The following is a 24,655-nucleotide window of genomic DNA, read 5'->3' on the forward strand; positions in this document are numbered from 1 at the left end:
ATAAATAAAGCTCCTAGAATGCTTGTTTGGTTTTAATAATTGTAAATAAAAAAAATAATCCAGTAACAAAATCAATTTCTAATGTACTTGTATTTCATTGTTTTTAAGTTCCTATATATTTCTTTCTTCTGTTATCTTTTTATTAAAAAAAATTCATTGCCAACATTATTTCAGCCATAAATGGCATATCAAATAACTGCTTCCATTAAAAAAATATAATCACTCATCAATTTTTAGCAGAAAAAAACATTTTATATTAACTTTGTACATGAAATCCCTTTTTTATTGACTCAGAATAATATGTTTTGCTTATTTATGCTCTTTCAAATACAATCTTTTTAAAAGTAATTTTGTATATAAAATCTAATTAAAGTGATAGATAAAAGTTAATTATATATGAAATGAGTTTGGAAAATATAAATAATCAATTGGAAAGAAGTTTAAAATGTGATTTGAAAGGTAAATGCAGTATGCTTTGAATACATAGTTAATAAATTTACATGCACTTAAGAGAAAAATTATCCGAACAAATGTGGGACTTTTTGAACTTTGAGAATGTCACACTATGCTCCGGTAATTGTATTGAGTTAAAGAATGTACAACACTAATTTTAAAAATAGGTCAAATGTAAAACTTTGTATGAAGAAAAGATCAAACAACATTCCAAGGATAATGACCACATAACTTCTTGGTAAACATTTCACAATGTAACTAAAAATAAAATTAAAGATTCAGCAGGGAAGATTTTTTGTTCAAGATGGATGAATTAGCTGGAAAAATAAGAGGGAAGGTCAACGAAAGTGACTGTAATAGTGTTGTTTGTCAGCAGATGGTGCATGACTTTGTGTAGGATATGGAAAAAGTGTCCTGGAATGTGGGTAACTTTCCCATACATTTTCAATAGTTTCAACATTTGCGGTAGATGCAAATAATAAAAATAAACAACTCTCACAAGCGATTTGCTAAGCTTTCGATTCTTTGTATGAGCACTTTGGCACACTCTTTGCCCATAAAGTGCCATGGTCGGACTATTCCATTCTTGGATATCAAAACAGTATTACTGTCTTTATGAATGAGAAGCAAATTTTTAAAAGTTTGTAAAAAAGAAACCATGACTGATCATCTTTCATATCAAATGTAAAATCATTTATTTTGACTTTCTTCTCAACTGAGTTTCCACAAAATCATGACAAACATATGAAAAGCTCCTTCATTCCCCCCCCCAAAAAAACCTTTGTCTAATACATGTATACCTTCTTCTGTTCATGCATTACTAAAAGCACATTAATAGTTTCAGTGCGACCTGAAGACTGACAGCTTAGGGCTTGGACAAATTTATGATATTAGAATTGCAAAGGTAATACACAATGTAATTATCATGATAAAGTTACTGATACCTCATATCTACCACCAAGTTGGAGTAATGTTTCAAATTTTTTATTTACATTTCCTGAAATAAAAAATGATTTACTGATTTGAATGGGGTCCTTCAATTACCTCACGATTAAAAATTCAACGAGGGAGCGACTGAAGTTTTGCTCTCTCGATGTGGAATATTGGGCCTTGTTGACCAAAAACTGAATTTCAATAAATTATCATTTAAAAAAATGGACAAAAAAATCAAACATGGTGACGTCTATCAATCCCTTTCTTACTGGGGATTCAATTGCCATTGACACGTTGGAAACTTTGTACGATCATGAGGGTGCACTGCGAAATACAGAAATACAAAAACAAATGATTCTTCACTAATATACCTTGGATTTTAAAGTCGCCTTTGTGGTTTCCGTTACCAATTCTGGTTGTAAAGTGACTCATGACTTTCTAAATGGGTGCCTGTTCTTGTGCTGAATGCGTTTTCAATAAGTGTGATCGATTTCCCTAAATAATCAAATTCTGACAGAGAACAAACTTTTCATTGAATTGGTTAGAGCACTTTAATACCCCGACAAAGGATTCATAAGAATAAAAGAAATATGGAAAATCAGAACTAGGTCGAGATTCTAAGAGACTAAAGATAATGATCATCTCTTCTTTCCAAAACCTGGTCTCTCAACGAAGCTTGATGTAGACTTGATCGGGGTGCTCAATTCAATGTATACAACCTTGATGGATTCCTTTTCGGCAGAATTCTCTTGTAGAAAATCCGCGTCATCGTCATCATCATCACTGTCATCGGGGTCTTTCTTCTTCTTCCGCCTCTTCTTGGGTTTAGAGGGTGTTATTGTTTGAGAAGATGTCTTACAGCCAATGAATCGGGCATGTGCCAGCAGCCTGAACAAGATGAAAAGCAAAGGTTAAAGGAAAATGAAACCTTTGAAACAAGATAGGATGTGTGAAAACAGAAAAATTAAAGAAACAGACCAATGAAAGTGTGAGAAATAATTATTTATTAATAATTATTATTGTATTGTAGATCCTCTAATTGGCAATGCGACAAAGATGTGTGATGTCACATGTGAACAACTATCCCATTATTATTTTTTGTATATATTTCACTTAAACTGCCTTTTTGTATCACTTCTATCAGTAGATCATGTATTCTTTCTATAGGAAGGCATGTAATACATATTTTCAAAGAATACATTATGGATAAAGAGTTTGTATCACCATAAGAAATAGCAAAAAGATACATGTGGGGGTATTTTACAGTCTATCACAGTGAACATCACACATCTTTGTCACATTGCCAATGGGAGGATCTCCATAGCATTAGTGATCACAATATTCAAATGCTCATAACTTTCTAATTATTTGTCTGATTTATTGTAAACTTTTTATAAAATCTTGTTCTTTGATTTTTCTCTTTCCACAAAAGCCCACTTGTTCCAAAAGTTTCATTCCCCTTTAATGAATCACATTTGTTGATTTTTATCAGAAGTAAAGCAGGAAATGTTTACTTTTAAAAAATCTCTTTACTACTATTTGTAGTTATATTTCTTTAAAAGAACAACATCATCAGTAGGAACACTGACAAAGCATATTCAGCAGGATCCTTCAGCTGATTGGTGCTGTATATACGACATAATTAAAGGAAACCAAAACCCAAGAAGAGAAGTAATCTTATTGGAAAGAGTAAAATGAGAGGAATTTAAAAAAAGTTTCTTCAAATCGGTTATGAAATAAGCAAGTTATGAGAGTTTGAAAACTCTTGTTTTACTTACTATGGGCATCCTCAAATTGGCAAACGTGCAACACAATGGCTGATTTTGGGGACAACTCTCCATTTGTTTTGTACACAGATTTTTTTTATCTTTCAAATTGCATCTTGCCTCCTTCTGAGCACAACATATGTCATTAGAAAATATAATCCACACCATATATGTCAACATCACGAGGAGATAATGTGAAGTATGTAAAATAAAGGGGAAAATCTGAAAATATGTGTACAAAACAAATGGAGAGTTGTCCACAAAATCAGCCATTTTGAAGCACGTTTGCCAATTTGAGGATCCACATAGTAAGTACAACAAGACTTTTTAATCGTCCATAACTTGCTTATTTCATAACCGATTTTGATGAAACTTTTTTTAGATTGTTCCTCTCATTTTACTCTTTCCAATAAGATTGCTTCTATTCTTGGGTTTTGGTTTCCTTTAAGTGAGTTACACAGAAACACTTTCATGGTCATCTGCACATTTCTACTTTAGCCTAGATACAATGATAATGCTCAACCTTCTCATGCTACGTCTGACCACTGCTCACTCGATTCCGCCAACCAAAGTGGGCACATCATACCAAGAAAATTGTCTACTCATATGCTACCAGTCTTATTTGTGCTCTAATTTTACACTCTGTTTCACTTTTCCTAATCAATGAATTCATGTCATCAAGTTATGGCTGGTCACATAACATTTAAACATCATCCATCGATTCTGAGTTTCATGACACAAGACAAAAAGTTAAAGAAAACTGTACAAAGGACACTGACCTTTTGACGGGGACGTTGAGGTCTTTGGTGAGTGCTGTAATGTCTGTGTGGAAGGTATCGATAAGCTGGGCCAACACCAGGATATAAGATAAGAGCTTGTCCTTGCAGCTTTTAGAGAGAAGCCTGAATGGAAAGAAAAAAATACAGTTAACAATGAATCTTGGCGTAGTCATGACTTATAGATTTGATGCTCCTCTGAGAAACTCACTCATACATCATGTAGCTAGAATCAATATCAATCAATGATAAGCCAATCAAAATCTCTGTTACTAATAAAGTCATCTCATTCGAAGTTGATGGTCATTAAGGATAATTAATTTCGGTCCTGACTAAAACCATAGTTTCAGTGAAAAACCCCCATGTTCAGAATAAAGGCCTGTAGAATCAAAGTGCGATTCATTTAACCCTAAAAAGACGGGGGGGGGGGGCTGATTCAGCCCCCCCTTCGACATTTTTCGCGATAAATCTGCCGCCTGAAATTTTTTGAGCGCGTCGCCTGCTGACTTTTTACTTTCAAGTCTCGCGCAACTTTTGAGACCAAAATTGTGACCCCCGGGTACGCGGTTCCGAAATTACACAACATTTCGTTAAGTGCATGCAGACCCAGAATTACTAAAAAACATGAATTTGTGTACAAATCCAATGCAAATAGTGTTTTTAGCCAAAATTCATAAATGTATCATTATTTTTTCTTTTACTGCTTAAAATCATCTTTTTTATGGTCAAAATAAAGTCCCAAACAATTTCCATTGAAAAAACAATAAAAAACAAAAAGTCAAAAAACAAAAAAATACATAAGAAATTTAGAAAACAATACATTAGAAAATAAATGTGATGTTGAAATATTTAAAAATAAATTTGATCAGATGCCTATCTGGAGTATGTGAAACAAAAATTAGCATTTTAGGGGCATTATTTTATTAATTAGAGGAAACTTATGATTTTACGCATAAATTAGCATAATTAATGAGCAATGAGATTTTTCGCAGAATTTGATATTACAGTTTTGTAGATAATGCCATGGGTAATGCGCGTGCCAATTTTCATCGCAAGTGCATGATCGACAGCCGAGATCATAAGGGGGGGCTGAATCAGCCCCCCAAGTCTTCTTAGGTGTCAAAATAGCCCAGTCTATTTAGGGTTAAACTATCTTAATGCCATTCCAGTCACTTTTAATCACTATTTCTTCTCTTTCACTCTCTCTTCTCTCCTATGGATTGTTGGGATGAATGACAAACAGAATATCCATTTGACTACTCACTGTTTTTCACTTTGACCATCTGGGGTTGGGGTCACCTGTGTGAAGGTATCATAGAGATGGGTTCTGATGCCAGGGGGAGCATTCTTCAGACAGGTCTCTTTTAAAATGAGGAAAAAAAAATTTTAGTCAAGTTTTGATTAACAAGTGGATTAGATAGGACAGTCCTAGGGCCCTTTTCATAAAGATTTACAACTGTTGTAACTTTGCCATTATGGCAACTACCATGGAAACCTTGATTGTGATTGGCTGCTGAGCCCTATTGCCATGGTAGTTGCCATAATTGCAAAGTTACAACAGTTGTAACTCATTATGAAACAGGCCCCAGGTCTCCGTAACACAAGGCATTGCTCTTTTATTTTCCGATTGATTACGTCGACTATCATATTCTTGAAGGCATAATCAACATTAGATGCACAAACGATTCACGATTTTTCAAATGAATTTGAAAACTAAATACACCTTTCTGGACCATTTTGTACCCATATTCTGATTGAGTGAAAGATCAGATGATCCTGAAATGTATAATTGTATTGATGGTGGACAATCTTAACATTTTACAGGTATCTAGTCAGTTTTAGATTCATTCATTTGCTAGGTATCAGTACTTGACATGACTCAAGCCTAACACTAAGTATGACTAATTTTGATGGATTACATGTAGCTCAAGCACAAGAAACTTACTCAATTCTTTTGGTTTGGTAGCATGCAGCTTCATAAGGAAGGTTAAGAAGAGTAGTTTGGTTGCTTGAGTAATGCTTCTTTCGTGATCAGCTTCATGCAATAGAGCAGGCACATGATCCAATACATACTGGGGGTATCTGTACAGAGAAAAAAAGAAAAAGGGAAACTGTTTGCTTTAGAAGCATTTATAACTTTACCTTTCTGATATACTGTGATCCATTTACATTAGTTTATGGTTATAGAAAATTGGTTGTGTTGGTGTTCTACTGGTTTGTTTTAACACCGTGACATTTTCTTATAAAGACCTGCGATGGATCAAAATCAATCAAGCACTTCAGCTTGATTAGAATTCCTATCTCTAAATTACACACATTGAGATCAATGTCAGTCTAAGTTTAAATGGATCTATCTGGTCTTTTTCTGACACATATCTAATACTCCCATTGGTCAACCCATTTGTTCTGATATCAATATGGTAATGTTGAAATGAATCCAACTGTGACATTGTCCAATATCAATTAAATTGAACTGCACAATTGTCTAAAGATCCCATGGACTATAAATGCCAACTCATCGACTTACTTTTCGGAGTATTGCCTAGTGAATACTTGGAAAATTATCAGTTTGTGTCAATGATGTTTAGACAAAGTGGGATAGGTGCAAAATGGGCATCATCGACTTGGCAATACAACAAATTGGTAAATAAATGAATGGCATTTATACAAAATAGTTTAACAACCTGATCATATTGCTTAAGCCTACTAGGCGGTGACACAACATTTGCTCTTCCGACAACTGCTCCAGGCTTTATTCTGTCTAAGTAGGGTTAGAATAGGGTTTTACATTCGGCTTATGGTAGGGTAAAGTGTTAAATAAAGGGTTGAAGTTAGTCATATAATTAATGTGTGGAATTCATAGTGGAGCAATTGCCGCCAGCTCCGGCGACAACTGCTCCGAAGGAAAAGTTGCACACTAAGCCCAACATTAAAGCTAACCTCCAGAACTAATTGAACACTAATCCTTATACTTACAAATGTTCTGAACCAAAAACTCTCTTACATTCCTAACTCTAACACAATGCCCTCCGAGATATTAGACTGGAGCAAATGCTACCAGAGGAAATGTTGTGTTATCCATGGAACCACCAAGGCTGAGGAATTTTATTAGTTTATAAATCCTTACTTCTTAGTACTTTTCCATTCATCTAGCTGCGATTTAGCACCAGTTAACAGCTCCTCTGCTTGTGATTGGAGTGATTTCTTGTGTCTTGCCGATATGACTGTGAAATATGTCAAGGAAGAACTCAAACTATACATGAACATACAACTTTCTCTCTATGGCACTGTCAAATCTTGCTTGTGTTTTCTCTTTCACTACCATTACAAGGAGGTGGTGGAGCATGTAGCAGTAAGGTAAAAGGAGAAGAATTTATATGAGCATTGGGTAGAGAAGAGAAGGAAGAGTGGCAGGGGAAAAAGTAATGAAAAGGAATTAGAGAAGAAGAGAAAGGATTAGATACACAGATGACGGTTGTGGATTTTGGAGGGGTAGGGTGTGAAAATTTGCCTTTCTTCTTCATGCAATGATCTGATTCATTCTAAAATGCGCATTTGTAAAAATGTGGCCATTTTACTTCAGGACTGCACCCTCAGAGAAAAAGTCACATTGACGTCATTTCCAGTAGCATTATAATTTGAAGTACGGTAGCATAGTTATCCAATTCAACCACACAATCTCATGGCCGATGGAAATTGTGTACTGTTATTTTAAAAGGATACTGTCTTCGAGCTTGTACACATCTTGTGGCCTCTTCGCAGATCTGTCACACGGTGGCAGCAGACTTGTGTCGATGTCAGAGTCTAGGATGCAAGAAGACAACAAGCAAATTAAGCAGTAGTAGCAAAAATACTCAAAACTTAAATCACATGAAAGAAGTCCAATAGAATTGGGGTCATTATGCCAGCCAGGACAAACAACGAGCAAACATCATTGGTATGACATTCACGAGCATAGTAGATTCAGAAACTTCATCATCAGTAGCCACACAGCTTACTATCCAAAGCATTCACAAAGGCATAACAGAAAATATTAACTTCCACAACCACTGGCCGATCCGGGGGGGGGGGGGGGTGGGGGGGGGCACATCTGGCCTTTGCCCCGCCCCCTTTCGAGTGGCATAATCAAAATTTGTGATGTCAATATGTTGCTCTTACACAAGCGTGCCCCCCCCCCTTTGAAGGCGAAGATCTTTTGTTTTCCTTTTTTTGCTTGTAAAATTTTTCATGCACGAAATGACCTTGAATTTGGGGTGAAACACCCCCCTTTTTTTTTGCTCAACAAAGCTCTGAATGTTAAAAATTCTGATTTTTTCCTCCAGATTCTGAATTGTTGAGAGATCTCCAAGAGGGTAGTAGAATTACCTTGTGGAAGAACAGGTGTATCAGCAGCATGGGTGACTGCCTTGGCAGCAGAGGTCTCTAGGGCTTCTGTTCCAACCTTGTTCTTCAGACGGGATTCCATAGCCCTCTGTTTCTTGGAACTTCCAAAGGCTTCAGTCAGTCTGTCTTTCTGTGTAGTAAAGTTGCATTGGAGCTTTGGTCATACTGAATATTTTCTAATTTTCTGATTCTGTGCAATATTAGACCGCAACTTGTGGAATATTTCTGGTATCTCGTTTGAAGTCATTGAATAATTTTGAATTTTTGACAATTCAAGGAATTTTAGTGTTGCATAAAAAAAGTATTTTGGTCTTCATGAATTCATAGCACATTGCACCATTGGTGCATGTCAATGCTAGCTGTGCTTTTTCATGCCATATTGCAAGGGTAATGATTAATGATCATTGAAGATACATGTTATGATAATTATATTGGATGGTCTTCATCAAGTGATACCAAAAATAATACACCCTTTACAGCCAATGTTGCTCTCAATAACAATTTGTGCAGTCTTGGCATACTTATGGAATATAATATACCCGGTAATTATTTTTTGTTCCTCAAAGGAAAAAAAGTGATTCCTCACAATGACAATTTTATTCTTATACTACTTGTCAATCAAAAAGTTCATCTGCAAAATACTGATGATGGCATTTTGTAAAGTCATAATATCATCAAGACAAAAACAAATTAACAGACTTCAGTCATTCACAGAATAGAACTGAATTATTTGGAGTGTCTTTGAGGTTATATGACACAAGTGCTATTTCTTTGTACAAGATAAGAACTCGTTGACTACCTTTTCAGCCAATGAAAAGTCATTGATTTTATTGTTTTGTTCTTCTTTGATCTCTTTCTTTCCAAGCCATGGATGCAGCTCTAGTAGTTGAGAGTTGAAGATTTTCATCTTTCCAGTCTTCTTGTCTAATACTCCAACCATGTATCTGAAAATAAAAAGTTGCTAGTTGAGGTAACTATCTTGAAATGAGCTTGAAGAGAATCCCACAAAATGAGTGCCCAAGTGTTTGAAAACCCCCCAAAATATGTGCCAAATTTAATACTCCAATTAAAAGTGTATAAATCCTGAGAAATAAGCAATGTAAACACAGTCTCTGTACAAATTAGGAATCTTTTTTCAAAGCATTAATAAGACAAGGTACATCATTTGCATATCTGTGTTGGCAATCTCCAGGGTTTTGCTTTATTGCTCTACTAGATTTCCTGATTAAAGAAAAGATGTTCTTAATCTAGACCAACAATGATATGGTGAAAATTGACCTTGATTCAAATTCTTTGTTGCCAACTTTTCAATCCAATCATAATCCGTCCCTGTCTAATGTGATGGCTTCATGTACTTTCATACTATTCTTACTTGTCTTCCTCTTCTCAATAACACTACCACACTTGATGGTGAAATTAGTACTCTTTTGACACTATCAAGTTCTGCTGCTACAGATACAAAAGTTAACACTGCATTTTTAATAACTATCTGATCCTTTTCTCCTACTGGACCTGGGGAGCGTTTCATGAAAGGACTTGTCGGACGTTTTATCCGACAAGTCCCATTTTATCCGACAGTCACTATAGCAACAGCGCCTCTCAGCCAATCAGAATCAAGGAAAGATGTCAGATCTGACAACTTGTCGGACAAAAATGTTGATGAAACGGTCCCCGGTGGTCCATTTCATGAAGGACTTGCAACTGTTGCAACTTTGGCATTACAGCAACTACCATGGTAACCTTGATTATGATTGGCTACTGAATGGTAGCATGGTATTTGCCATAATGGCAAAGTTAAAACAGTTGCAAATCCTTTTAAAACGGGCCCCAGGTGCTGTATCAAATGGTATGAATACTTACTTGCACATTGAGTTGGCTTTGGATGCTTGGTCGCCATAATTCTGGCCAACATACTGCATGGAGTCAGCTTCTGCTACCTACAGGTACAAAAAAAAACACAAGCAAAGGAAGAATAAAAAATAGAATTCAAAAATTTTGTTAAAATCATATTTTCCAAGGACATTTGTAATACTCCTTGAGAGAAAACACAGTTTTTTTTTCTTTGTTAATGAAGGCCAATGTTCACTTGGACAATTTTTCTGACACATATTTGGCTGGTCAATGACAATGTGCAGGCAGAACACCTAAACTGAGCAAAAAATTAATCAGTGGCAAAGTGGAAAACCGTCAAGAAACAGGCCAGCGACTGTCAGTCACTAACTGCTCGGCATCCCTAATTCCACCCAACTTGACAATTTAGAGGTATGATTACAGCTTCAAAGCTTATTCAAGTACTACAAATGTTAGTATTTAGCAATGTCTAGATTTAAAAAAAGAACCAACAGAGATCAGAGAAAATGGGACATACAAGTGCACTGACAAAAGTAAACTTGGGTCGCATAAAAATATAATCCTCCGTTTGATTTCCTATTCAAAATATCCTGGGGCTGTCCTTGCTTTACATCCTAAAAGATGAGGGAGATGAGAAAACTAATACTGTTGATGCTAAAATGAAAGTGCATATCCACTCTGCAATGATGAAAGAGGATGGTTAAAAAGTTTTGAAGAAAGCTCAATGCTAAAAAAAAATCCTTGTTATTGTTCAAGGATCTTCTTTCCTTCCATCTTCATATCAGAAGCATAAAAATCATTTGGCATTACCTCACCAGAAAACAAACAATGAAGACAAAGAAGCAATATAAGAAAGTTTAAGGCATAATAAAATGATAAGCCAATAAAATTCAAGGACTACAGAAAAGAGGGCAAGTGTATTTATGACTGACCAATATCCTTCTGAGATTTTTCCTCTTGTCATCTTTGTCTGAGCTCCTTAGAAGGGTGAAAGATGGACTCTTCTTCCATGTACCATCTGAATTTCTCTGCAGCCTTCCATGGGAGAATTTGGCTATGAAGATAAAAGTTGAAAAACATTTAGGGTATACCTCAATTTTATCACAATTATGCTATATTGAAAAAATATGGAATATTTGGTACATGTAATGGCTTCATATATATATATATCATGATAACACAATTTGAATACAATACTATCGCTTGTGAAACCTTAATCAGTATAATGATTGACCAAAATGCTGCTCTGTAATGCTTTTGACCAACTCAGAACTTTGTAAGCTGGTACCCAAATACCTACTTTTCATGGCCAATCAATAATGAGATATTTACTTTCATTTCCCTGCTTCCAAGGAACTAACTACAGCTCATAATGAAAGTGTTTAATGATTTTTCAGACTTTTGTTGGCAATAATCCAATAGCATCGAAATCAAATATTGACCAGTACTAATAAGGCAGTACAATCACCTCTTACCCAGTTTGAAGAGAACAATATCACTGATTCTAAAAAAAAAACAGTGATAATTAGCATTATACTCATTTTCAGAACATCTCAGGCATTTTTTTTTAAATCTAATTCAAGCAAATCTCAATTTTGTATACATGTACTTTTAATAGTGAAAGACAACTTATCAAAAAGCATGGCATCTGTCACCCTCTACATGCATCTCATAGCTAAGCTCCTGTTGTAATGTGAAATTGGCTACCGTTATTGGGCTGCATCAGGCTATTTAAATTTGCCATAGTTTGGTGAACAATGGCTATTGTTCAAAGTGTATTCAGGTATGCATTTAAGCATCCCTGGATATATTTGGCTGGGTTGATCTCTTGACCAATCAAGAGTCAATTGAGGGTAGCAATAATGTACCCCCAATAGGTATAGGAGGCTTTCTTCCAAGCCAGCTAGCTAGAGCATGAACTTGGCAGAAAGAGGGGAGAAGAGATTGAGCTTTTGAAGAAGAAGGTTGTCTTCCCCGAGTCAGTTTGAGTCAAAGTACAACTCGACATATAAATGATTTACTAGAGGATGTTTGCATACACTGTAATTAGAGTATATTAACCCAGAGGAATTGAGAGGTGTGGGCACGAGGCTGTTTTTCTTGGAACAAAAATATCTGTTCCATAAATCAGTCAGGACTTGGCTTTCTGTCATTGGTGTCAGGGGTCGGATCCTGATTCAAGGAATATACTCACATAGTGGAGGAGAATGGTATACTGTATTGTCAATCCCCTCAGGCTAGTGATGCATCAACCAAGCAAGCAATTTCTCACTCCAAAGAAGTTGAGAAAAAGGATGATGGAGATGGCTCATGACATCACCAAGGAGTAGATAGAACTATCAGAGTGCTACGCAGCCAATGCTTCTGGCCTGGACTATATCAAGATGTGAAAGTACATGTATGAAAGTGCTTTACGTGTGTCAAATAGAAAGCACCAACTCCTACAATCCGCACCCCAAGAAGTCATCTTCTCGCATTCAAACCAATGGAGCTTGTGGCCATTGATTTCTTGAAACTCGACAAAGGGAAGGGTGGCTATGAAGATGTATTGATAGTCTCAGACGCATTTACGAAGTATGCACAGGCTATACCATGCAAGGATCAGACAGCAATTACTGTTGCCAAGGCTCTTCAGATCCACTGGTTTGCACACTATGGTGTTCCCCTGAGGATCCATTCCAATCAGGGGAGAAACTTTGAGAGAGTGCTGTCACACGTGAATTGTGCCAGTTGTATGGAATCACTTTTATAGTCAAGAATGACCCCGTATCACCCTCAAGGGAATGGACAGACTGAGAGGTTCAATCGAACTCTCTGTGCAATGATATCAGAGCGACTTGATCAACCAATAGCAAATACGGATGGAGACTGGGATGAAGAGTATGTCAAGGAGCAAGCCATATCGCTTTGATGGGCGCATGAGGCTGCTAAGAGTACCGGTAATACTTCTTCAACACTCCAGACTGAGAAGCTCAGACACGATGCACTGCCAGTGCCAATGAGTGACCCCTTGAAGGTTGGCACTAGAGTCCTCATAAAGAAGTGTGCATTCACCAGCAGGCATAAACTGGCCAATAAATGACAACCCCTATGTCATTATCAAGGAAAACACGTCAGATGATGTGTATCATGAAATCCGCCCATTGTTAAGTGGTCGCATGATGAAAGTTAATCGAAAACTCCTTGTCAAGGACCCCAGGCATGCCAGGGATGATGGAATGCCTTACGGGTTTGAGGACTCTTCCTCATTACCAGCATCTATTCCGCTTGGACCATTATTGGGTCTTTGCACTTTTCATGCTGAAGGGAAGAAGAGTCCTCAAACCTGCAAGGCATTCCATCATCCCTGGGGTCCTTGACGAGTTTACATGAAGTAAGGTTGAGAAAATTATAATTAGCGCCACCATCAGGCTTTTAGTTTCATTTCCATAGAAGAGACATGTGAAGACACTATCCAGGCCATGATAAGCGAATTTGCTCTTCTTGTATGACTTTGATTTATAAATTTTGAGAAAAAAAATTACAAAAAATTTAGATCTCACCATGATTATCTGGCTACTCGCCTGGTGAGTAGCAAGGCCGAAGACGTGTTTCGGCAAATATATAGACTACTTCTGCATTGCAGCTATGCCTATGTTTGCTGACTACATAGAATGTGAGGTTAACCTAGACAGCTGGCAGCCGTCTGTTTCGAGGAGTTGCTAACATTTTTTTATAAATTTCTCCTCGTACACAGACGGCTCGCTATCGTGCAGCCACCATTAGGGGACTTGCCATGCAAAATCCCCCCGTCGCGGCTCTTCAATTTTTGTCTTTAATGAATAAAAATTTTGGAAATAAACGCTACCAAAATACAAATTCATATTCCCTCTTGGCATTAATTGCCAAAAAACAGAGAAAAATCAAGTTAAAAGGAACAAAAACAGTGACTTACCTCAGCTGTCGCGCAAATTCACTTCCCCGTTTTATCCGATCTTAAGTACATAAACATATGGGGGGGTATTCTGAAAAGTCTCCACTTAAATATCCTTTTAAGTTACCCATTTAATGGACCGCTAATGTACCTCCAAATTCGTATTCTGAAAACTGTATTAGCGCTCAATTAAGTCCCTTTAGGCCACTCCCCTACTGAGCCGAATTAACCAATCAAATGCGCTCTTACAACGTAAATTTTTCTCCTAGTGCGCAGTGTCTCTTCACTTTGCTGCCTTGCAGCGCAGCGCCCGGCTGCTGCAGGTGCACTGCACCACGATCTTGATACAAAGAATTTTTGCTGAAAGATAATGCTTAAGCATATTTGCATCGGAGATTAGAGGTTCATTATGTTGTTGAAATTAACTGTTGTCTTTTCCCTTTCTCTCTCATTTATTGTACCTTTGTGCTTTTCTCTTTTTTTCGAACGTGTTCTGATTTTCACAACCCCCTATCCATTGAATCCATTTTTAGCTTCCTTTCTTTTTCTTTTTTTTTACAATATTTTATTTGCCTCTGTCTCGGGGCCATGATGGGGGGGGGTCTTCTTTAACTTAATTGCTACTTATTCTAAAAACTACATACTTTTCATTTATATGAGAAATCTTCTCCAACAAAATTTGAATAAACATATTTTAAAAATCAAACAAGCATAATTTTAAAAAGCCGAAATTTTATTGAAATTTGATGTACAAACGTTATGACATAGGATTTTATAGGTGGAGAAAACAATGGCATCACTTCACTATTTTTTTCTTTTGTATTTTATTCTATATTCATTTAAATACTAAAGGGGTCTATGCTTATTTTTTCATTGTCAGAAACAAGGTTTAATTCACTCCTGCACATTGCTGCATCTGCCGTGATTTGACAATTTCATTATTGTCAAAAAAAGTGTGCAAAAACAAAATAGTTTATGATGCTAATAATAAAAGAAAATATAGAAAAATAATAGTCATGTTTTCCCTATAAGTACACAAATATTTCTTTCTCCTTTTCCCCCTTTTCTAATTATTTATTACCAAATATAGTCCCTAGGCCCTATTCCGTATTTTACTTGTTTCTATACACCACCTTTTCCCCCTTTATTCTATTCCCTTTTTAGCTCTCTCCTTTATTCTCTTCCTTCCTCCTAGTATTGAACCGATTTGATGATATTTAAACGAAATGAAAGCAACATTTAGCAAGATATGGTGAGACTTAATGGACCTCTTATCACCAAATCCCCACTGGAAAGTCCGCTAATTGAGCGCTATGAGACTTTTCAGAATACCAAAAGTCTCGTAACTACTCAATTAAGTCTTAGCGCGGTCAGAACGCGTTGTATTGCAAGTGCGCGCAACGCAACCCTGCCAAATAAGGAAAGGGGCACTGAAGTGACTTTTCAGAATACCAAAATGCTAATTGAGCGCTAATTGACCGCTAATTGAGCTTTCAGAATACCGCCCATGGCCATTGAGTCCCCTGTACAGATCGCGCTAGAACTTCGGTCTCTGTATTTGGTGAGTGAAGCCAACGGAGTTCAGCTGAACAACCAACATAACAGAGCTGCAGTGACCAAAGCTATACCGTAAGCGCACTAGTATTCAACCCGTTTGGAGAGTTTCCTCAAATATATAGAAACATAGAATTTACCTGAATTTCAGACCCGTCTTATTTCTAAGAGCAAATGCTGGTTATTCTTTTTCCGTTATTTTTTTCTTCAACCAGTCGACTGTGTGCGCGGGCGATCGAATTATATGGTGACGGTTTTTTGCACTAATATTCAACCCGTCTGCACTAGTATTCAACCTAGCGATGAAAGATGGTCCTGTCTCTCAATCTGCCCTTGTCCCATCCGACTATGGACTAGACCATTTGAGATGAGACCAAACAGGGAATTAATAAAAACCAGACTTACATAGATCTAGATCTAATTTACCAATATAAACCCTTTTGAGATTTGCTATCTATCCTCACTAGGTTGAATACTAGTGCAATTCAGTGCAAAAGGCCATCGGCGCATAATTCGATCCTACGCGCATCCAGTCGACAGATTGATAAAGAAAATACCGACAACAGATTACCCTGGAAATAATAAAGGTATGAAATTAAGATAGTTTCCATATTTCTAAATATTTTTGGAAATATGTCAAAATCTCTGAATTATGCCGGGTTGAATACTAGTGCCCTTAATTATGGTACGTATTATTGACGTATGTCAAAGCTTGTACTGCTGGTTCCAGGCACGTATATTATTTTCATTTTTTTTTATCAGTCATCTTTTTAAATTAATTGCAAATAAGTGTTATCATCACCAATTATAATCTTTATGTTTTTGAAGGTATTTCATTCATTGGCGCCCATAATTAGTAAATTAAACATAAGGATTGCGCATTCAAAGAATTTAGATACAGTTATAAAATTACCGAGGAGCTCAATCAAGGTTGTGAAATTATTAGCGCCACCAACGGGCTTCCTTGTATTTCCGTGGAAGAGACAAGCGAAGTCACTTTCGAGGCCGAGGTAAGCGAAATTTCCTTTTTTTTAATGATTATTAGGTGGTCTGTCTATGACAGATCACCTATTGATTTCGTCAGAATTTTCTTTATTTCTTTATTTCTTTATTCTTGGCACCTATGTTTGTCGCCAACTTTTCTCGAAATTGGCTGAATCAATTTTGCTGATTTTTTCGTCATATATAGAATCTATCATAGAGACGGCAAAATAAGCTTTTCAAGGTCATATGGTCATGATGACGTCATCTACGCGCCATTTTGTAAAATTCTTCATTTGATCATATCTTCATTATCATTTATTAAAAATTAACAATATTTACATGACATTAACTTCATGTCAAGGGTCAACTGTCAATGTCATCAAAGGTCATGTAGAGGTCATGACGCGCGCGTACGCGCGCGTCAAAGGTAAAAAAATCGTCCAAATGACCTATAAAATTTTTTGGGTACGTTTCAGGTCATTTTAAGCATTTCAAAAATTTGCGCGCGCGCACGTATGCGCGCGCGTTTCCGCGCGTTACACCTTAACACAACGCAGAAAAACCGTTTCTTTTAATATCATTGCATTGCTAATAAAATTCTGAGCAATTTGATACCTTGATCAACCTTCTACAACCATTAATATAGAAATTAACACCCATTAAAGTTTGCAGCACGTGTGCGCGCGAGCTCTCACTATAGGCCATATATGGGCAAAAACATGCCTATTGTAAATTCACTGCAGCTCTTTAAAAAGTCCGTTGACCCCCAATTTTTTTTTCATATATCGATAGAGTATGAGTTGTAGATTTGATTTCATGTCACCATTGTCCCTAAATTATATCGTGACGTCATCAAATAGGCGCCCAAACTAAAAATTTCATTTTTTTCAAAAATGACGTCATCAAATTTATGCAAATTTGGCTGTAACTTCTCGAATATAGATCATTTTTCGCCCAGATTTGAATATGTTATAGTTTAGAATGTACTCATTCTCCTCAGTTAACATCAATATTCGTTTTGAGAAACGCATCATTGCGTAAAACAGCGATGAAAAGAGGCATGTCATTTTTCCTCATTTTGCGTGTAATCTCTATGGGACATGACTTTTTCCCAAAACTAGATTCGACATTCCTCTATTTCGTGAGCCATATCTCCATTTTTTCTTGTCAGCTTTCCTTGAGCTTTTAACATGTTGTAGCTTAGATTCTGGGCTATCGGAAGTGTGCCCTTTATTTTTTGATCAGATGCCGGGATCATGCCCGTATTTCACTTGCAAAATTGGAATTGTAATTCTCAAAATTGCTTACGTGTAATCTCTATGGGGAATATCGTGGCTCAATGGATAACGCATTTGACTTGCTTTCTCGAGGGCGGAGGTTCGATTCCTGGGGTAGAAAAGATGATTTTTTTTTCATTTTTTTTTCTTTTTGCCACCTCTTACATGATCCTTTATGATAATTAAAAGGTATGAAAGTTAAAATTTAGCAAGATAAAACAGATTATAATTGTTTTTTTCATATCACATGTATTTTGTGTGTAATCTCTATGGGACATGACTTTTTCTCAAAACTAGATTCGACATTCCTCTATTTCGTGAGCCATATCTCCATTTCTTCTTGTCAGTTTTGCCGGAGCTTTTAATATGTTATAGCTGAGATTCTGGGCTTTCGGTAATGTGCCCTCCACTTTTTGATCAGAGTCCAGGATCATGCCCGTTTTTCACTTGCAATATTGGAATTGTAATTCTCAAAATTGCTTACGTGTAAAGTCTATGGGAAACATTAATAATCACATTGAGCAATGGTCAAAATTTATTCTTAGGATGTCTAGAATCAAGATTATCAATCATATCTAAATTATTCATTTTATACATTAGACGACTCTGAATGAAAAATCATGACAGACCACCTAATTCGTCCGCATGACGAATTAAATTCTAGTTTTATTATTATTTTCATATTTAATAAACTATTGCTACTTAGGCCTACCGGTAAGAGCCTCGGTGCGTAGCGCACGTATGTGCAAAGCGCCAACTTAATGTGTTCCGCCATCTTGCTTGTTGGTTGCCGATAAAATGCGCATTTTCAGATTTTTTTACGCTCAGTCACTATCCATGACTGAAACATTGACCAATCAAAAACTAAGATTCTATAAGAAATATGAATATTCATATACGAAAGTATAAACATAGATAATTCAGTTTTATGTGAAACTTAAACACAATTCTTCAAAATTGGGTTAGTTTTATGTCTGTAAAATGACCCTTAAAACCAAAGTTTTTTTTCGAAAAAATAAGGGTTTTCCCAAGTTGTCATGGTAACATGGTCGGAATTAAAAAAGCTTAGCAAGCACTTTATTTCAGTGATCGAGGATGTCTTTGTTTACGGTATACGTCTACATAAGTTATAACATTTTTTTCCAGACCATGGATGAACTTTCAAAAAGAGATATTTTAGGCAAGTTTTTATGATTTCCGGCAATTTTCTGACACAGGCATTTTGAAGACATATTTTTTACAGAATTAGAAGAAGACATCATGGAGTTTCCTAATTATCACGACGGATATGCAACTTACTTGTAAATAAATCAAACAAAGTCTATGATTCATTTTCGATAATGCAAAAAGAGACATTCAAGTCTCTGATTGAGAGCCGCAGATTGAACATTCGCACGGCGCAATGGTAACGTTTTCGCCGAATTCGTCGGGGCGAAAACACCAAGCGAGCCGTCCCACTCACCAGTCCCGAACGCTGCGCTGTATGTTTGATGATATATCTGGTGCCATTTCGTGCTTATAAATTTGTTTTTTCTACAATGCCACTATCTCATTAAAATTATTTGTCATGATAACATTGGAAATATTATCGTTTAATGGCCCAAAGGATCGACTGAAATAAAATACACTTTGAAATATTGTCAGAGAGTGATTAGTTAGGTGATGTTTATGGTCAGAATTTAGTCATGGCTTCGGGTGAACTTACGCGAACGCGGTCACTTGCTCACGGGGCGAGTCGGCCTGGCCCTTGGGTGGAAGGCCGTTACGTGCAGTGCAGCAAGAGCAGAGTTGGGGAGTTAAGTAAAAATACTTTGAAATAAGTAATCTGGAACTATTTTTTGTCTTATTCTTATCCCTTTACATTAATTAGATAAGAGATTAAAATTCTAAAAGTTTAAATCCAATTTTAGACAGTGGCATAACAAAGAGTATGGTGCTTTATAATTATGGGGGGGGGGTCTTGCATGCCCCGGCCCAATAAAAAAAAAGAGAAAAAGGAAAGAGAATCTTGCAAAATTGTTCAATTGGATTTTTGTAACAAAAACATCAAAATTATGCTCATGTCGGTTGCAACTTACTAAATACTTTTTAAATTTTGCCTGATCGATACGCCATATCGTATATAACCCTCAATTTTTTCACTCGTTACGCGACTGATATATTACAGCTAGTTTATGCCAACATTATTTGGTTGCGGGATCAAAGCATCAGCTATAGCTAAACATTTATACTTTATGCCTGTTCAACTTCAAATACAGGTTTAGGCCTGTATTTACGAGATGTTTTTAAGATCTATGGGTGCCTTTATTATTTTCATTTTCAATTAAAACAATTATTAATTATGTATTAATTTAGTATTAACCTCCATGATACATTTTATTGTGTTAAATCATGCCATTTCTGTTATATTAAGGCTTTGTAAAAACATGCTCAGTAGCAGACCCCCCCCCATATATAAACACAATAGAAATGTATATAAAATGAATTGACCCCCCCCCCGCTTCCTATCGAGGAAAAAATGAAAAAAAAATCAAAATAATTGACCGCCCCCCTTTGACGAGGCAGCTGTCGGCATGATGTCTTTTACTTCTTTTGCGTGTAAAAATAATACTGAAGAAATATAGGGGCACTCTAAGTGTCCCCTATGAAAATCGATCTGGATCTGCAAGTGCATGGGGCTGCGCCCTCTCCAACGTCATAGCTACACCGTGGCTCCGTAACACAAAGATTAGCGATCAATCGCTAAATGAATTGGCCAATCAAGATCAATGTTAAACACGCATTTGTCGCAAAATACTGCCTAAGAACCAATCAGAAGCGTTCTTTCATATTTGCTATTCATCGCAAACCTTTGTGTTACGGAGTCCATATCTTTACGTTCTAGCTCTCATATTTTTCAGCTCCCTGATTTTTTGGAAAAAAAAAACAAGGCGAAAGAAAAGAGTGAAATAAATCCAATACGATTAATCACAATTTGAGTTGTTTGAAAGAATTATACTTATCAGATAAACTGAATTAAATTCTAAAACCATGATGAAGAATATTAAACAGCAATCTTGATAAATTCTGTTTTTTTTCAATATCAGAACCAATTAACCTTTTTCTGATTTTTCTGTCACTTTCCACATTTTGAAGAAAAAAAATTAAGTTCATCGACGCCCTGTACTGCATGATGAAACTGTATCCCCACTGGGTCCTCTTAGCCCCCCCCCCCCCCCCCCCCCCCCCCCCTCTCTCCCTCCCCCCCATAAAGCGCCTTGCTCATTTCTCTTATCTCACCTTGACCTTAATTAGTTAATATTAACGATTTGGCGGTACTGTCAAACGTGACTGGTCGCCATCATAGCTTCATCCCCAACAAACACGGAACAAACAATCACAACCATATTCTGTTGTTCGACCCAACATCATTCCGTTCAATACGCGTAAGGCCATACGTGGGCATGCACAAACAACGTGGGTTCTCAAAAACTGACCCGCGTTTGGACTACAATTGTGATTAAAATAAAAATGTTATAAATAACACAAAAATATGGGTGTAATAAAGGATATTTGATTAACGGAAAAACATCAATCGCTTATTCATAAGAATTCCGGAAAAGATTTGAACGAGGTTTTTATCAATGGTAATAAAAATGAATTAGTGTATAGATGAATGGCGCACAACGTTAGCCGGGTGAGGGCGCGGGCCAAATCCGGCCAGAATCTGGCAATATGGCGTCGCCCTTTTAAGCTGACGTTGGGTCTATGGCTCGTGCACGTACGTGAGCGAGGAGTTTCGGAAAATATTACTTCAGCAATGAAGCGATGTTTGCCGACTACTTCGAAATCCAGGGTCAAACACGGTCTATTTACCTCGTACAATATACAATGTGTGAGTGGGGACCGAGATGCGGCCGGTGGGCCCTACAGCATAATCAATACATGGGTCTTAAGCAAAGACTCTGCGACTGCTTCAGCTCAGCTTGATTTTTCACTTCGGTCTGGGTCGGAGTAATCGAAACGGTAAATATTCTATTAATCCTAGATCTACGTGCTCTACAAGACCGCATCTTATTGTTTGCAGAATTTGTTAAATGATATGAAAAATAACGAACCTAGAGTTGGCTTCTCCTGATCACTTGAAATAAATGCACATGTGGCCATAGTTTTCGTCTTCGAATTCGCCACCCAGTAACACTTCGGCGATCGTCATGATCGTTGCGCAATCGAAAATCTTGAAGCAGGTACAGCATGGTGTCTCCGATTTGGAAAATGAAATATTAAAGGGCTACACAGTGCGTCCCACAAAAAACGAAACCGAGATTTTTCGATGATTTATCCGAACTTGATCACATATACAATAGACAAATGACCTACCATGTTAAAGCTTGGAATCTCCTCTTTCATCTGAAATTTCTTAGATTATTTCTCATTCACGCATGAGTGAGCAAAAACAATTTTAAAAAGGGGATTCAGAAAGTCGCTTGGTGGCCGGGCCTTATCTCGGTTTTAAAAAGTAAACCACATTTTTAAAAAGTTCAGTATCTGATCTTTAATTTGATACCTCAATTACAGAAAATGGTCAAGAAATAACAAAGTTCTGGTTATTTGAAATAATGCTTAAATTTCAATAATTTCATAAAATGGAGATGGTTACACATGGGTGTCGATCATGGGGGGGATGATGGATATACCCCCACAATATTTCAAGTGGGGGGTGGCCTGTATTATCATCCCCCAATAATTTAGGGTAGAAAAATCATAAAAATGATGATGAAAAAATGAAAAGTTTGATCATGATGATTATAGTGATGAATATAGTATGCCATCAATCAGTTTGTTTCCCTCGCAATTTGTGTATATTGTTAGTAAATAAAAAATTCTTTTCCAGGACTTTTAAACAAATGGATCGAGGTTCAAGATAAAAAAGAATGAAATTTTTAATATGTATAAGATATTTTTTAACACATCGACATAAAACGACCCCGACAAAAAAAACAACTTTTGTTGATTTGCTGTTCCATCCCACCAGTGGTGAATACATTAATTTCAATAAATCAATTAATTCAAAAGGGTGAAAAGATAAACGGGAGTAAAAGGGTGACAAGATAAAAGGGGAAAACCCGATGGACGTACATCCCAGGGGGTAGATCTTGAAAAAGTACAAATAACTTTTCTCAGATTTACGTACCCTCCCCATGCACATCCATGATGTTTGTCCCATTTAATCTACAACCCTTATATTAATCATTTTATCATGTGACCCCATCAGATACCTCTCATAAAATTGAGGTTCAGTGAGCTCAATATGATATGATCATTTTTTTACAATTTTTTAATAAGTGAAATCAATTAATGGTTTCAGAAAGAATAATTATTCATTTCTCTCTAAAGCGTATTTTCGGATATGAACATCGGATGTTTTTCCATGTTATTCTTGCCTTATGGTTGTGGACTTGAATAACTAAGCTTGATTGTTTCTTATTTTGGCAAAAAGAAATCTCTTTTGAGTTTGGAAAGGGATGACAGCTTTGCATGCATGCTATATGAGCACACTCATGCGGTACGTAAATTTTATTTAAACACATATATTAGCTGACATTACACTCTGATGGTTCAGGAAAATGTTGGAGAAATATCATAACAAAATAGTTGAGCTTCGATTGTTATCATGTTTGTTTTTGTTTCATGCACTTCTAAAGCATTTAAAACATGTTAAAAATCCAGGGTTAAAATCGTCTAAGGAATGAGGGTAAGCCCGATGGCGCACGAGAAGCCACACAGTTTGTAATTTGTGCTTGTCTTAATTTGTCCGAATCTGCATTTTATCATCATGCATTAAGAAGAAAAAAAGATATTTCCAGTCGGGTTAGATTTAAGAAAGAAGTTGTATACATCATTCTCAATAAACAGATCACTTTTTACATGGTCCAGACAGATTTGTCATTATTTATTTCGTATGAGTTTATACATACGCTTACTTGTAACACATGCAAATTGAATTAATTTTTTTTAAGTACAGTACACTGCAACAATTAAGGAAGTTCCAAGAACACCATGCATATCAACTACCCCAAATGTCCTTACATGTAATTTTAATTGGGGGGGGGGGTATATGTCGAAAGATCCCATCCACAAGAACAAATGTGTCAATCATCCCCCCCCCCCCCCCCCCCCGCCCAACCAAGAATACCGATCGACACCCATGGTTTTACAGGCTAGCGTTCAAACTCACTCGACGTATACACTCCGTTTTGTTGACGATCAGCTATTGTATTGCATTAAAGAACAAGTCCATCCCAACAAAAACTTGATTCGAATAAAAAGAGAAAAATTCAACAAGCATAACACTGAAAATTTTCATCAAAATCGGATGTAAAATAAGAAAGTTATGACATTTTAAAGTTTCGCTTCATTTCACAAAACAGTTATAAAATTATGCACATCTCGGTCGGTATGCAAATGAGGGAACTGATTACATCACTCACTATTTCTTTTGTATTTTGTTATATGGAATATGAAATATTTTGATTTTCTCGTCATTGTCATGTGAAATTAAGTTTCATTCCTCTCTGAACACGTGGAATTCCATTATTTTAACATTTTGTGCTACAGGCATGGAGGTCCTAATCATCAAATTCGTAAAAATTAATTCAAAAAATAAAAAAACAAAAGAAATAGTGAGTGACATCATCGACTCTCTCATTTGGATGTTACTGGCTCGTTCATATCTATTTAAAAATTAAACGAAACTTTGAAATGTCATAACTTTCTTATTTTACA

The 24,655-nt window shown here is 36.5% G+C and overlaps 1 protein-coding gene across 3 annotated transcripts; it reads right to left on the bottom strand.

Moving 5' to 3' along the window:
- Positions 1-22,075, bottom strand: LOC121422216 (DNA-directed RNA polymerase I subunit RPA49-like). Of its 3 annotated transcripts, none has more exons than XM_041617128.1 (11): positions 21,988-22,075; positions 11,095-11,216; positions 10,172-10,248; positions 9,111-9,255; positions 8,294-8,441; positions 7,652-7,732; positions 7,056-7,152; positions 5,874-6,010; positions 5,193-5,289; positions 3,932-4,054; positions 1-2,274 (listed from the first exon to the last, which is right to left on the bottom strand). In XM_041617128.1, the coding sequence occupies exons 1-11, from the start codon at positions 22,034-22,036 to the stop codon at positions 2,025-2,027; spliced, it is 1,326 nt and encodes a 441-aa protein (XP_041473062.1). In that variant the 5' UTR covers positions 22,037-22,075; the 3' UTR covers positions 1-2,024. The 3 variants fall into 3 exon arrangements, with proteins under 3 accessions (XP_041473062.1, XP_041473069.1, XP_041473075.1); XM_041617135.1 differs by lacking the exon at positions 21,988-22,075 and adding an exon at positions 11,818-11,860; XM_041617141.1 differs by lacking the exon at positions 21,988-22,075 and adding an exon at positions 11,463-11,682.
- Between the last annotated feature and the right edge of the window lie 2,580 nt (positions 22,076-24,655).

This window comes from Lytechinus variegatus, chromosome 1 (assembly GCF_018143015.1).
Source record: "Lytechinus variegatus isolate NC3 chromosome 1, Lvar_3.0, whole genome shotgun sequence".
In the NCBI taxonomy this organism is placed as follows: Eukaryota; Metazoa; Echinodermata; class Echinoidea; order Temnopleuroida; family Toxopneustidae; genus Lytechinus; species Lytechinus variegatus.